The sequence below is a fragment of the Malus sylvestris genome, chromosome 10 (genome assembly GCF_916048215.2).
Source record: "Malus sylvestris chromosome 10, drMalSylv7.2, whole genome shotgun sequence".
NCBI lineage: Eukaryota > Viridiplantae > Streptophyta > Magnoliopsida > Rosales > Rosaceae > Malus > Malus sylvestris.
This window is the reverse complement of record NC_062269.1, coordinates 4291149-4306423: the sequence shown is the minus strand read 5'-3', so window position 1 is coordinate 4306423 and position 15275 is coordinate 4291149. Positions and strand designations below refer to the sequence as shown.

Here is a 15275-nt window from a genome sequence, read left to right as displayed (position 1 = left end):
TTATCTTAACGGGTCCTTAACAGGTCGTGTCACTTTACCCAACGGGTAAAGTGACCCGACCCATTATGACCCGTTATGACCCGTTAAGAAAAATATATATTTTTTCTTAAATTTGCACATACCACACATTGCCACATAAATATTACTTCAAAACATTAAAACACATTTGTCGTTTAAGTACTACATCTACACTCGAAAATAAGAGCCTAATAAAAAAATAATACATACACTACTAATCTATTACAAATTTTAAATGTGCAAGGATATGCAAAATGAAACAGTTTTTGTTTTCAAGGTTGTGAAATCTTTCTCAAAAGTTTAAACCTCAATTTACAAAATCCTCGATTTACATCGATCATCATGAAATTGCATTGGAACTTTGGCTTGATCTATTGCCTTCAAGAGTTATGTTGATGATGTTTTCAATAAGGTTTTCCACGTCATAACTATCTTCTGCATAAACTAAGCATAGAAAAACCAAACATTAAAAATCATTCAAATTATGAGAAGTTTACCAAAACAATTATGAAAAAAAATAAAACAATAGTACTATACCATACTTTTATTAAGTATAAACATAAGATTTTATGGTATCCACTAGTGTAAATATTTTAAATTGAAGATCGAATTCAATCATTGTATTCATATAAGGTCAAGGAGTGTAATTGTAAAAAATCATCAAAATCGGAGTTAAATTAACCGTTAAATCGTGATTTTTCGTTTATAACCGTCGAAAAGTTTTGTCCCGTTACTTGCTCTCTGAATGTTTGTTTTTTGCAATTTTTGGCGTATGCGATCTCGAAATATATACAAACATGTTTGACGGTTGGATCATTGAAACTAGTTTCGTAGAATGAGTATCCCATTAAAACAATAGATTCACTAATACTTAAGAGTTTATTCATACTTTTATTAAGTATAACATAAGATTTTGTGGTATCCACTAGTGTAAATATTTTAAATTGAAGATCGAATTCAATCATTGTATTCATATAAGGTCAAGGAGTGTAGTTGTAAAAAATCATCAAAATCGGAGTTAAATTAACCGTTAAATCGTGATTTTTCGTTTATAACCGTCGAAAAGTTTTGTCCCGTTACTTGCTCTCTGAATGTTTGTTTTTTTCAATTTTTGGCGTATGCGATCTCGAAATATATAAAAACATGTTTGACGGTTGGATCAATGAAACTAGTTTCGTAGAATGAGTATCCCATCAAAACAATAGATTCACTAATACTTAAGAGTTTATTCATACTTTTATTAAGTATAACATAAGATTTTGTGGTATCCACTAGTGTAAATATTTTAAATTGAAGATCGAATTCAATCATTGTATTCATATAGGGTCAAGGAGTGTAGTTGTAAAAAATCATCAAAATCGGAGTTAAAATGACCGTTAAATCATGGTTTTTCGTTTATAACCGTCGAAATGTTTTGTCTCGTTACTTGATCTCTGAATGTTTGTTTTTTGCAATTTTTGGCGTATGCGATCTCGAAGTATATATAAACATGTTTGACGGTTGGATCATTGAAACTAGTTTCGTAGAATGAGTATCCCATCAAAACAATAGATTCACTAATACTTAATAGTTTATTCATATTTTTATTAAGTATAATATAAGATTTTGTGGTATCCACTAGTGTAAATATTTTAAATTGAAGATCGAATTCAATCATTGTATTTATATAAGGTCAAGGAGTGTAGCTGCAAAAAATCATCAAAATCAGAGTTAAAATGACCGTTAAATCGTGATTTTTCTTTTTATAACCGTCGAAAAGTTTTGTCCCGTTAATTGATCTCTGAATGTTTGTTTTTTGTAATTTTTGACGTATGTGATCTCGAAGTATATACAAATATGTTTGACGGTTGGATCTTTGAAACTAGTTTCGTAGAATGAGTATCCCATCAAAACAATAGATTCACTAATACTTAATAGTTTATTCATACTTTTATTAAGTATAACATAAGATTTTGTGGTATCCACTAGTGTAAATATTTTAAATTGAAGATCGAATTCATTACTTGTATTCATATAGGGTCAAGGAGTGTAGTTGTAAAAAATCATCAAAATCGGAGTTAAAATAACCGTTAAATCGTGATTTTTCGTTTATAACCGTCGAAAACTTTTGTCCCATTACTTAATCTCTGAATGTTTGTTTTTTGCAATTTTTGGCGTATGCGATCTTGAAGTATATACAAACCTGTTTGACGGTTGGATCATTGAAACTAGTTTTGTAGAATGAGTATCCCATCAAAACAATAGATTCACTAATACTTAAGAGTTTGTTCATACTTTTATTAAGTATAACATAAGATTTTGTGGTATCCACTAGTGTAAATATTTTAAATTGAAGATCGAATTCAATCATTGTATTCATATAAGGTCAAGGAGTGTGATTGTAAAAAATCATCAAAATCGGAGTTAAAATGACCGTTAAATCGTGATTTTTCGTTTATAACCGTCAAAAAGTTTTGTCCCGTTACTTGCTCTCTGAATGTTTGTTTTTTTGCAATTTTTGGCGTATGCGATCTGGAAGTATATACAAACATGTTTGACGGTTGGATCGTTGAAATTAGTTTCGTATAATTCGTATCCCATGAAGTTCAATGGTGTGTGTGTGTGTATATATATATTTATTTATTAAGTAGATTTAAATCTATTTATTTTGTATGTATAATTATTATAGTTTTTAGGGGTATAAAATTTAATATATATATATATAATTATTATAGTTAATATTTTGGGTATAATTATTATAGTATATATAATTATTATAATTATTATAGTTAATTTAATATATATACATATATATATATATATATAATTATTATAGTTTTTAGGGGTATAAAATTGTTAAATTAATATATATATATATATATATATAATTATTATAGTATTTTTTTAGGGTTATAAATTATTAAATTAATATTCTGCTTATCGTGTATCGTGTTACCCACGTGTATACCCGAACAAACCCGTTATCTTAACAGGTGCTTATCGGTTACCCGATAACGACCCGTTTCGTTATCGTGTCGACCCGAACACCTGTTAATTTCGTGTCGTGTCGTGTCGGGTTATCGGGTCGTGTCAGGAATTGCCAGGCCTAACTCATACCACTCATGGAAATATAGAAATCCTCAAAATATATTCAAGATATGAACTAAACTAACAATTATGTAGGGACTATAATTTAGGGCTTTGTCACTCGGTGACAAAGAATTCATGGTTTTCGCTTTTCTGGGTTTAATAACAAGTGTTGAGATTAAAATATTTAAAGGCGCATGTATTTATTTTCCACTAATGATATTTAGTTCAAAAATGAGTGATCATGCATTTCTTAGTTAGTGGATGAACAAAACAAAAATAAATCTTAAATGGGTTAAGTGGGTTAATAGTTTACACTAAATAAAAATTCATCCTATTTCATTTCTAGACGTGTTAAATGTGTTGAGTTATTATTCGTTTAATATATGAGTTTGTATTCAAATTTGAAATTCCTTACTAATTTAATAACCGATTCGTATTCGGATTAAACGTTTAATGGTACTACTGACTGATCTAAAGGGTCACTTGAGCAACAAAGAGCACTTATTCAGGGAGGCAGATTGTCTACCCTCTTGTTTGGGTGCCCTTCTCATCCTCTTCTATTTTGTACGGTCACGGTTAAGCCACGTCAATATTATATATATATATATATATATTTTTTTTTTTATAGAGATGATAAGACAAAAAACAATAAGAATATAAAATGTTGACGTGACTTAACCATGACTGTACAAATAGGAGGAGATGTGAAAGACACCCAACCAAGAGGGCAGACAATCTGCCTCCCTTATTCAATTGAATGTGTTGGCTGAATTTATATTGGGTGTGTGGATATTATATGCATGTGTGACACAGTGGGATGTGTGAGCCACTCCTCTCATTGTGAATTGATTTTGGGCAAGAACCTCAACTTTCATATTCGCCGGTTGACTTACATATGAAACCCAACTGTATGATTATTATACGTACTCCATGAGATTCAATTAGATTGTCCATAAAAAAATTTATCATACATGACGGAGCATGTAAGGATGTGAAAAATCATTTCACCTCCAAGTGTTAAGAAACCCTTGCAAGGACTTTTATGTTAGGTCATTCACTCATTGTAGCTTTGGGGTTAAACTTTAACTTCCTTCAAAATTGACCCGTTTGATACCTTAACACCACCTAATTAGTTTTTCTAGTACATCGTCGCATTGACACATGTTATTACTAATTCACATTTTGTTAAGTCTACTTTGTAATGTATTTCATTTATCTTTTAAGTATTCGCTCAAATATCATATCTACCAAACAACACCTAAATTCGAAATCATATGACGGTTGAATTAAGTGAAAGTCATTTTAGTGTTCCATTGTGGAACGTGTTTATTAATTTTCTTCACTGCAAATGAATGTCTTATTGAAACCGTGTTCGTCAATTAAATGATAATCTTTTTTGCCGCTACGTGGCATAAGGACAAACCAGTAACTGTGACTTTAATTAGTAGACGGCTATACCCGCATTGGCAGCATCGCTTGACCGAATGAAACAAAAAAAAGGATAAAAAGGCATGGATGGGTTGGAGAGGGAGACTCCAACGACTGTAAGTGTTAGACTTGAACTTCAGTTATCCATTGGAGCTCTTGCAATGTTTCTTCTCAAGGTACTCCCTCCGTCCCTCCGTCCCTCCGTCCCTCCCTTGATCTCTTGTTCTTTCTCTGGACTTCATAAGCCTATAATTGTATTTATCTGAATTTTACAGGCATGGAGACAAACAGCTTTTGGAGTTTATGGGTACCTGAATTTCACCAAGTCTGGTTTCATGTAATCTTCCAATCCCTGTAATTTTCAACTGGGATCATAAATCATAATGTTGCAAGTAAATGCTGTGTTTATGTATTCAGAAAGATATACTCTTGAACTGATAGGAAGCAAAGCATATGACTTTTCCCATGGTGGATGCTTAATTTCTTTCATCTCTTCTTTTCATGATATAAATTGGGGTTTTGGAAATTTGTTGATGAACTCAATCATCCCAACAATGGCTTTTTGAAGTCCATAAATTTGTATTTCTTTTATTTTCTAGAAATCTTAAGGAACCGGATCGACAATGTGAGGTTCAAATACTCTGTGTATCTGTATGCTAGAACGATGCGTTTGTTAAATCCGTTATCTGTCTTATTCTTCCTTCCAAAATGTTGCCGTTGAGTTCACAAGAATAAAGTTTATGGAAGAAGTCTTGTTGCGCTTTTTTACTTGTTTTAATTGATGTAAAATCATTGCAGAGAACATTCAAAGACATTCAAGTCCGAGGATACGCAAGCTCGGATAGAAGGGAAAAATTGCATTGTAACAGGAGCTAATTCAGGCATTGGTTATGCAACTGCCGAGGGACTTGCATCACGGTGCTTTTCTTGCTTTATTTGTGGGCTAGTTGTTATTTGAGACTTAACTTCGGTTGCTAGAAACATAGTTGCTATTGTTTATTTATTTTTTTAATGTATTTTTGTTTATTGTCTTATGATTTTCCAGGGGCGCAACTGTCTATATGGTTTGTCGGAATAAGGAGAGGGGTGAAACTGCACAGTCTAAAATCCAAACTGACACAGGAAACCAAAATGTTCATTTGGAGGTATATGGCATCCTTTTTTTAATTTAATTTTATTGTTTTACTTATTTACATGGGTTCTTTTCACGTATTTTAGTGGTCAATGACCCAATGTTATATCCCAGGCGGTTATTGTTATACGTTATCAAATTATATACTAGTTCACTAAGTAATGATCTTTGTGATCTTTATGAATGTCTTGTTTTGATTGTAAATGTTTTAATATGGTTTTAATTTGCAGGTCTGTGATCTATCATCTGTTAGTGATATCAAGTCATTTGCGTCCAAGTTTACCACAAAGAACGTGCCAGTTCACGTATTGGTAAATATCCATTCTGAAATTCTAGGAACCTAATATTGCAGTTAAATGTGCTGGGATCTTGTTAATTTTAAACCAGTATATATAGTATATATAATATATATTGTTGATGCACAAAACTGGAGTGGTCTTGGAACAACGTAAATCCGACCGTGAATCTGCAAGAAAGTAAAGAACACAAGATGTATCGTGGTTCATCCCAAGGTTTGGGCTACGTCCACAGATGTTGATATTGTTTCACTCTGAATGGTGAATATACAAGAAGGCTAGAGGCAGTGTGCTCTCTAACCTATTTTCTGTGTTTGCCTTCTGAGATGTTTTCTCTCTTCCCATAGCCTAAACCTTGACCTCTCTAATGAGGAGAGTGAGGAGTCCTTTTATAGAATAAGGGCTCCTCACTTATTACATATTTGCCCCTTCATTTATTACATAATTACATTTGAGTCCTCCGAGTATTTATACGAGATCTAAATACGGAGGCCCTAAGTATGGTATAAACAGTAGTTCCCCAAGTCTTCAGTTAAGAAAGTCTTTTGGCTGGAGATTTGAAATTCAGTCCATGTGTGGACCGAAGTAACTAGATGTCGTCTAGAACTGAATACTCGATATGAGGCGGTGCTCAATGTGAAATGATGCTCAACTAGAACTAGCACATGTTGCGAGGCTGCTCGGCTTGTGGCTTATGTTGCCTTGGTTGGCTCGGCTTGTGGTGTTGAAGGTGAGGGAGTCCCTTTTATAGAATAAGGGCTCGCTTCTCAATACATAAATGATGGGCTAGAGTTGATGCTCGCGGCGAGGCGGTTGCTCAGCAGGCGGCGATGCTCTCTAATGATGGTGAGGGAGTCCCTTTTATAGAATAAGAACTCACTCCTCAATACATAAGTGATGGGTTAGGAGTGATGCTCGCGGCGAGGCGGTTGCTCAGCTGGCGGCGATGCTCCCTAATGAAGGTGAGGGAGTCCATTTTATAGAATAAGGGCTCGCTCCTCAAGCTTTCTAATGAAGGTGAGGGAGTCCCTTTTATAGAATAAGGGCTCGCTCCTCAATACATGAATGATGGGTTAAGAGTGATGCTCGCGGCGAGTCGGTTGCTCAGTAGGCGGCGATGCTCTCTAATGATGGTGAGGGGGTCCCTTTTATAGAATAAGGGCTCGCTCCTCAATACCTAAGTGATGGGTGCTCTCTAATGAAAGTGAGGGAATCCCTTTTATAGAATAAGGGCTCGCTCCTCAATACATAAATAATGGGCCAAGTCCCCCAAGTATTTTTCATGAGGCCCAGTTGCGGAAGCCAAATATATGGTACATAGTGTAGTCCCCCAAGTCTTCAGTCAATAGAGGTTGTTGGCTGGAGACTTCAAATTCAATCCATGTATGGGCCGAAGTGGCGGTTGTTCGGAGGCAGTCTTTGTATACCATGCACTGAAGCTTTGTAGGTGAAGTTTTGAAGCTGGAGCTTTTGTAAATGAAGCTTTGAAGCTGGAGCTTTTATAAATGAAGCTTTGAAGCTGGAGCTTTGTAAATGAAGCTTTCGAAGCTGATTGACATGAGTTATGCTCATGAATGTTTATGTTGATTGACATGAGTGATGCTCATGGATGTTGACATGAGTGATGCTCATGAATGTTGACATGAGTGATGCTTATGAATGTTGACATGAGTGATGTTCATGAATGTTTATGTATGATTGGCATGAGTGATGCTCATGAATGTTTATGCATGATTGACATGAGTGATGCTCATATATAATTTTGGAGTACTGAACGTACTTTTGATCACCTGGTTGGTCATAATAGCGGCAGATTGCCGAATAGTTTTGGAGTACTGGACGTACTTTTGATCACCTAGTTGGTGATAATAGCGGCAGGCTGCCGAATAATTTTTGAGTACTGGACGTACTTTTGATCACCTGGTTGGTGATAATAGAGGGTGAACTTTAAGTGGAGGGATAGAGGTTGGAGTTTGAATTGCTTTCGGTGCACCTAGCACCATTATTACTTCCTCTTTTCTTTTTTATTCCACTCTTCCTCTTTTCCTTTTTTATTTATTTATTTATTTTCTTTCTTGCTTTTTTTTTATTTTTTGTAATTGCTTTCGGTGCACCTGGCACCATCATTACTTCCTCTTTTCTTTTTTATTCCACTATATTTCCTGCAACTTTCAGAGCGTCAAGGTTGGCAGAGCCCATCTGCACAATTGAAGGGAATTTGAGCTTTTGCTTTTGCTTTTACTTTCTCTTTTCCACCGCACCTCTCTCTGTCTCTCCACCTCCAGACATATCACCTGCAGACTTGCTTTTGCTTTTTCTTTTTTCTGAACATGTATAAGCATCACTCATGTCAACATTTGGCACTGTCTGTGAGAATCGACACGAAAAGCTATGTCGGTTCTCTCTCAATTTTTCATACCTCCACCGTGGACCACGATACATCTTGTGTTCTTTACTTTCTTGCAGATTCACGATCGGATTTACGTTGTTCCAAGACCCTTCGGTTTTGTGTATCAACATTTGGCGCTGTCTGTGAATCGACACGAAAAGCTATGTTGGTTCTCTCTCAATTTTTCATACCTCCACCGTGAATCTGCAGAAACCCAACACCCACACACAGAGACACCCATTCAATCTACAGAGAGAAAGAGAAACTCAGGTGCATCTCTGTTGAATTAGCTGACCAATAGTCTCCAATTCCACAAGCAAATCACAGAGAGACAACACAACCAATTAGGCATTGACCTCCAACTGATCTCAGCCATCCATCAGATCTGAGACTCTGATCCCTTCCAAACAACTCAACATCTAGTTCTCCAGATTGCCCATTTATCGGTTTCTGTTACTCTCATTTTTGGGTTGTTTATGGACACTGGATAACTTATAGTTGGGTCGGAGGCAAAAAAGATGAGGGAAGGAGCGAGGTTTCAGCTAGGGACAGTGGGAGCGTTGACCCTCTCTGTGGTCTCGTCGGTTTCCATTGTCATTTGCAACAAGGCCCTCATTAGTTCTTTGGGTTTCACTTTTGATCGAGCTCTCTCTATCGATCACGACAACAACGCAGGGAGTTTACATCAACAGAAGATCCAACGGTTTTGGTGAGCAGAGAAAAACAGAGAGAGAGCTCGTTGAAGAACGATGGTGACGTCATCTCAGAAGAAAACGCTCCATTTTCTCGGCCGAACAAGGGACGTTGAAGCCTGGCGGTGAATTTGGTCTCCGACAACACCGCAACTAGAAGGCCATTCGTCAGACCTCTTCGTCGACGTTGAAAAACGACAGGAAGAACATCAGTATCCCGGAATCCATTAAAATCAAACGTATGGCAGTTTTTTCTGCCTTAAATCACTTCATTTCTGCTCTACCTGACCGTGCTTTTCGAGGCACCGAAACACCAATCATCTCGTCGGTGACCTTCAACGCCGTGAGCGGTCTGAAATGCTTGTTGCTATTAAGATTATGAATCGGCGAGAAACTCTTCCGGTGATTTATCATAGAAGATGACAGAGATGCCGTTGACGACTGGTGGTTCGGCGGAAGCATCCGAATCGAGGACCCACTGCCGCCGACTCCACTTCCACCTCCATCTTCGTCTTTGTCCTCATCTTTGTCGTTCACACTCTCCTCCGAACTATCATCGCGACTGTCTTCTCTATTGCTTCCTTGCATTAACCTTTCGCCTCTCCGCCTCTTGCTTCGGTGTTGATTACATGAAAGTTGAAAGAGATATTCTCACTAAGTTGTCGCCGTTAAGAAAAAAGAAAAAGCAAAAGCAAGTCTGCAGGTGATATGTCTGGAGGTGGAGAGACAGAGAGAGGTGCGGTGGAAAAGAGAAAGTAAAAGCAAAAACAAAAGCTCAAATTCCCTTCAATTGTGTAGATGGGCTCTGCCAACCTTGACGCTTTGAAAGTTGCAGGAAATAGAGTGGAATCAAAAAGAAAAGAGGAAGTAATGATGGTGCCAGGTGCGACGAAAGCAATTACAAAAAAAAAAAAAAAAGAGCAAGAAAGAAAATAAATAAATAAAAAAAAAAGAAAAGGAAAAGAGGAAGAGTGGAATAAAAAAGAACAGAGGAAGTAATGATGGTGCCAGGTGCACCGAAAGCAATTCAAACTCTAACCTCCATCCCTCCACTTAAAGTTCACCCTCTATTATCACCAACCAGGTGATCAAAAGTACGTCCAGTACTCAAAAATTATTCGGCAGCCTGCCGCTATTATCATCAATCAGGTGATCAAAAGTACGTCCAGTACTCCAAATTATTCGGCAGCCTGCCACTATTATCATCAATCAGGTGATCAAAAGTACGTTCAGTACTCCAAAATTATACATGAGCATCACTGATGTCAATCATGTATAAACATTCATGAACATCACTCATGTCAACATTCATGAGCATCACTCATGTCAATCAACATAAACATTCATGAGCATCACTCATGTCAATCAGCTTCGAAAGCTTCATTAACAGAGCTCCAGCTTCAAAGCTTCATTTACAAAAGCTCCAGCTTCAAAACTTCACTTTCAAAGCTTCACCTACAAAGCTTCAGTGCATGGTATACAAAGACCGCCTCCGAACAACGGTCACTTCGGCCCATACATGGATTGAATTTGAAGTCTCCAGCCAACAGCCTCTATTGACTGAAGACTTGGGGGACTACATTATGTACCATATATTAGGGCTTCCGCAACTGGGCCTCATGAAAAATATTTGGGGGACTTAGCCCATTATTTATGTATTGAGGAGCGAACCCTTATTCTATAAAAAGGGCTCCTCACTTTCATTAGAGAGCATCCATCACTTATGTATTGAAGAGCGAGCCCTTATTTTATAAAAGGGACTCCCTCACCATCATTAGAGAGCATCGTCACCTGCTGAGCAACCGTCTCGCCACGAACATCACTCTTAGCTCATCACTTATGTATTGAGGAGCGAGCCCTTATTCTATAAAAGGGACTCCCTCACTTTCATTAGAGAGCACCCATCACTTATGCATTGAAGAACGAGCCCTTATTTTATAAAAGGGACTCCTTCACCATCATTAGAGAGCATCGCCGCCTGCTAAGCAACCGCCTTGCCACGAGCATCACTCTTAGCCCATCACTTATGTATTGAGGAGCGAGCCCTTATTCTATAAAAGGGACTCCCTCACCATCATTAGAGAGCATCGTCGTCAACTGAGCAACCGCCTCGCTGCGAGCATCACTCTTAGCCCATCACTTATGTATTGAGGAGCGAGCCCTTATTCTATAAAAGGGACTCCCTCACCATCATTAGAGAGCATCGCCGCCTGCTGAGCAACCGCTTCGCCGCGAGCATCACTCCTAACCCATCACTTATGTATTGAGGAGCGAACCCTTATTCTATAAAAGGGGCTCCCTCACCATCATTAGAGAGCATCGCCGCCTGCTGAGCAACCGTCTCGCTACGAGCATCAACTCTAGCCCATCGTTTATGTATTGAGGAGCGAGCCCTTATTCTATAAAAGGGACTCCCTCACCTTCAACGCCACAAGCCGAGCCAACCAAGGCAACATAAGCCACAAACCGAGCAGCCTCGCAACATATGCTACTTCTAGTTGAGCATCATTTCACAGTGAACACCGCCTCATATCGAGTATCAGTTCTAGACGACATCTAGTTACTTCGGCCCACACATGGACTGAATTTCAAGTCTCCAGCCAAAAGACTCTCTTGACTGAAGACTTGGGGGACTATTGTTAGTACCATATTATATTGGGCCTCGTTACTTGGGCTTCCAGACATTGAGCCCATGATCTATGTAAAAGGGGAAGAGCCCTTAGTCTATAAAAGGGACTCCTCACCCTCACAATCCGGGGGCTTCACATCCCCAAACAGAGGCTCTCACATTGAGAGCAAAGGTCTCTCAAACTCTCTCTTTCTCTGGGGGACTCCCCCTCACACTTGTAATCCATACATACAGTTACAGAGAAATACAATCAACATCAGTGTGGACGTAGCCCAAACATTGGGGTGAACCACGATTCATCTTGTGTTCCTTACTTTCTTGCAGATTCACAGTCGGATTTACGTTGTTCCAAGACTCTCCGGTTTTGTGCATCAACATATATATATATATATATATATATATATATTATTTTGTTATCCTCTGTTGAAGTTCTTGTCTGATTTCTGGCATTGTGAATTAATTTAAAACTAATCAAATTTGTATGCAATTTGGTGGCTTTCTTGTCATGTCGCTGTCTGTTTGATTTTGAGAAATCTCCTGCTGCCTTTAGGTGAACAATGCTGGTTTGCTTGAGCATAATAGAGTTACCACATCAGAGGGGTGTGTTCTCGATTACCTCTATACACAGTTTTGTTTAGATATTCTATCCTTTTTCTCTATATAAAATTTTAAGTCTTTTTCTTTCAAATGCCAGGTTTGAGTTGAACTTTGCTGTGAATGTATTAGGCACCTATGCCATGACGGAATTGATGTTGCCATTGCTGGAGAAAGCTACACCTGATGCCCGGGTTATTACTGTTTCCTCTGGTGGAATGTACACTACACCATTGACCAAGGATTTACAGGTAATTGCTTCTATGAAATTCTGTTCGTAACGTTACACTCGATTTGTCCAATGCTCATCAAGTTCCAAAATATATGTCTAATGCAGTTTGGTGATGGGAACTTTAATGGCGTGGAACAATATGGTCGAAACAAGAGAGTTCAGGTTTGATCCCTTTAAGAGATAATATATTTGCATTATTTTAGTGATTTTTTATCCTCTTTATGATATGTTTCAGAAGATGCCAAAAAGGATGATCTGAATACTGTGATTCGATTATTTCTACTGAATTTAAGCGGAGGAAAACTAATGCATTCAACTGAGCAAGTTCTTAAAACTTCTATTTGCACAAAAATTTCTGATACATATGCCACATAACATGAATCAGAATGCAGTGTACTCTGAACCTTAGCCTTGAGTTCTCTTCCAACATATTAGACGGAGTTATTATAACAAATGGTAGTTCTTGGTTTTGGTAGCAATGATTTCGTTTGAATTTGGTAGTTACGTCTTAAATTGAGGAAATTTACCGACATTCCTTCTGGTTTCTCCTAAGAAGTTTCAGTGCTAGTAATTTGGTAGATTCACAGTTGACACTATCATGGAATGTTGTTAACACTAAGAAATACCAGATGATAGTATTGATTATGTTTGTATATAATCTACAATTACGAAGTACTTTTACTCAGCAAATGATAAAAGTAAGGGAAAGGAAACAACTGCCTTTCTTTTTTTTATCCCCGGGATATGATATTTGGGCTTAGGGGTACACTACTAGGTTCCCAGATAAGTATAAGTGCTTAATTAACAGAAGTTTATATGTGTGGATGTGAGCTGTTGGTCAGTTCGAGTAAGAACTTTTTCAGCTATTTCTGGAGCTAACATTGTTCTTATTCAGGTGGCGTTAACAGAGAAATGGGCTGATATAAACAAAAACAAGGGGATTGGATTCTACTCAATGCACCCAGGTTGGGCTGAGACACCGGGGGTTGCCAAGAGTTTGCCAAGTTTCTCTAAAGCGTACGAAATCTTTAACATTTTCCATCTCTTATTTGTATCTGCGATCTATTTTCTTCTGCTTTATATCTAATCTTCCATTTTTCTTCTAAATTTGTTTTAGGCTATCGGGAAAGCTTAGAACGAACGAGCAAGGTGCAGACACCGTAATTTGGTTGGCTTTACAGCCTAAAGAAAAACTTGTATCGGGAGCATTTTATTTCGATAGAGCAGAAGCACCTAAACACCTTTTGTTTGCAGCAACAAGCCGGTCTCATACTGAAATCGACTCCATTTATGACACTCTAAGTAGCTTATCTAGGACCTCCGCATAACGTTAATTCGAAAAACACATACTGTGAAGTCTTGCTGCAAACTTTCATTGGGTAAATTTATTAACCAGGGGATGGAAAGGATCAGACTTTGCCTTTCATATGGGGCTTTATACAGGCAATAAAACACGTTTTAGTGTCCCTTTAGTGCCCCGTTATTGTTTGTTTAGTGAAAAACTGTATTTTTATTGAAGATTTGTAAAAGGTTGTATTTATGTATATTTCTGATTTTTGTTTATGTAGAACTGCAGAATTTATTTTCTGAATTCTGATTAAATATACTGAATATATGATTGTAGTCCTTGAAATTCAATTTTCTCTCAATAAAATTCAACATAATTTTTTTTTCTGACTAAATATATTGGTGGCGTGTTTATGAACCTGTAATCGGAATTAAAATACGGAATTAGATTCTGACCTTCGTTTACTAAACTTGAGTGAATAAAAAGAAAGGTGGGACCCACACAAAATATGGATTTCAAATTTTCATTTTGAATGAATTTGACTCCTTAATTGGAGGTGGTAATTCAATTTCCAAGATATAGAAGAATCAGAATTAATTGTTCTTATCCGTTATGCCCTTAGATATTTACTATAATTTCACTTTTGCCGGCCACCACCATCCACTGCTAGCAAAAGGACCTGTGTTGTGTTTCTTGAATTTCATGTTTCTTTAATAATCATAGGGTTAGCCAATATAAATCTACAGGTTCCTACTCCGGGGTTTGAACTTTGTTTGATGTTGATCTGGGCTCTACGGAAGCATAGAAATGATGTACTATGGAACGGCTCTTTGTTACCACCGCACGAGATTGTGCTTAGAACCGAGGGTTGGATGCAGGAATATCACAAATGGCACAAGCCAGCAGCAAAGCGGTCTATTCGGGAGGTTCAGAAGTGGCGGAAACCTGAGGAGGGTTGGATCAAGTGTAACTTTGACGGGGCCTGGAGTCAAAGCGGGCTCCGGGGAGGTTTTGGGGTTGTGATTCGTAACCACTTGGGGGAGTTTATTACCGCTGTTGTTGGCTAAGAGTCAATGTCCGGCGGAGGTGAAGGTTAACTTTGAAGGAGATGCTAGTTTTGTGTTGGCCGCCATGAAGGGGCAAGGGGATGACTGCTTAGCTTTTGGTCCCATAATAAATTATTTGAGGTGTTTCCTTGTGGGTTGGGCGACTTTGTCGATCAGTCATATATCCAGCGGGAAGGTAACTTGGCAGCGCATCGACTTGCTCGTATAGGGATTAGTAGTGCTCATGAAGTATTCTGATTCGAGGAGCTTCCGGATTTGATCCAAGATATTCCCATTGGGGAGGGATTGTAATTTCCATTTCTATTGTTCATTTGAGGATAGGTCTATTGATGTGCGGGATGTTTTTTTCCTTCAATCGTGCTGAAATTCCCGGCAAGATTTTTATTGAGGCTCATTATGCACACTATTCTTAGTTTGTACGTACTCTAAGTTGTTTAATGA

At 37.7% G+C, this 15275-nt stretch overlaps 2 protein-coding genes and 1 long non-coding RNA gene across 3 annotated transcripts; all 3 read left to right on the top strand.

Moving 5' to 3' along the window:
- Nucleotides 1-4551: 4551 nt before the first annotated feature.
- LOC126585024 (uncharacterized) lies at nucleotides 4552-14117 on the top strand. Its single transcript, XM_050249420.1, has 10 exons — nucleotides 4552-4691; nucleotides 4791-4852; nucleotides 5314-5433; nucleotides 5561-5660; nucleotides 5878-5958; nucleotides 12204-12253; nucleotides 12348-12498; nucleotides 12585-12641; nucleotides 13375-13496; nucleotides 13597-14117. Exons 1-10 carry the CDS (start codon nucleotides 4599-4601, stop codon nucleotides 13805-13807), a joined length of 1047 nt encoding a protein of 348 aa, XP_050105377.1. The 5' UTR covers nucleotides 4552-4598; the 3' UTR covers nucleotides 13808-14117.
- Nucleotides 8250-10985, top strand: LOC126585040 (uncharacterized). The gene is made up of 2 exons (XR_007610272.1): nucleotides 8250-9907; nucleotides 10036-10985. It is a non-coding gene; the product is annotated as an uncharacterized LOC126585040 (long non-coding RNA).
- Nucleotides 13907-14834, top strand: LOC126587381 (uncharacterized). The gene is made up of 2 exons (XM_050252425.1): nucleotides 13907-13922; nucleotides 14491-14834. The coding sequence occupies exons 1-2, from the start codon at nucleotides 13907-13909 to the stop codon at nucleotides 14832-14834; spliced, it is 360 nt and encodes a 119-aa protein (XP_050108382.1).
- Nucleotides 14835-15275: the final 441 nt, after the last annotated feature.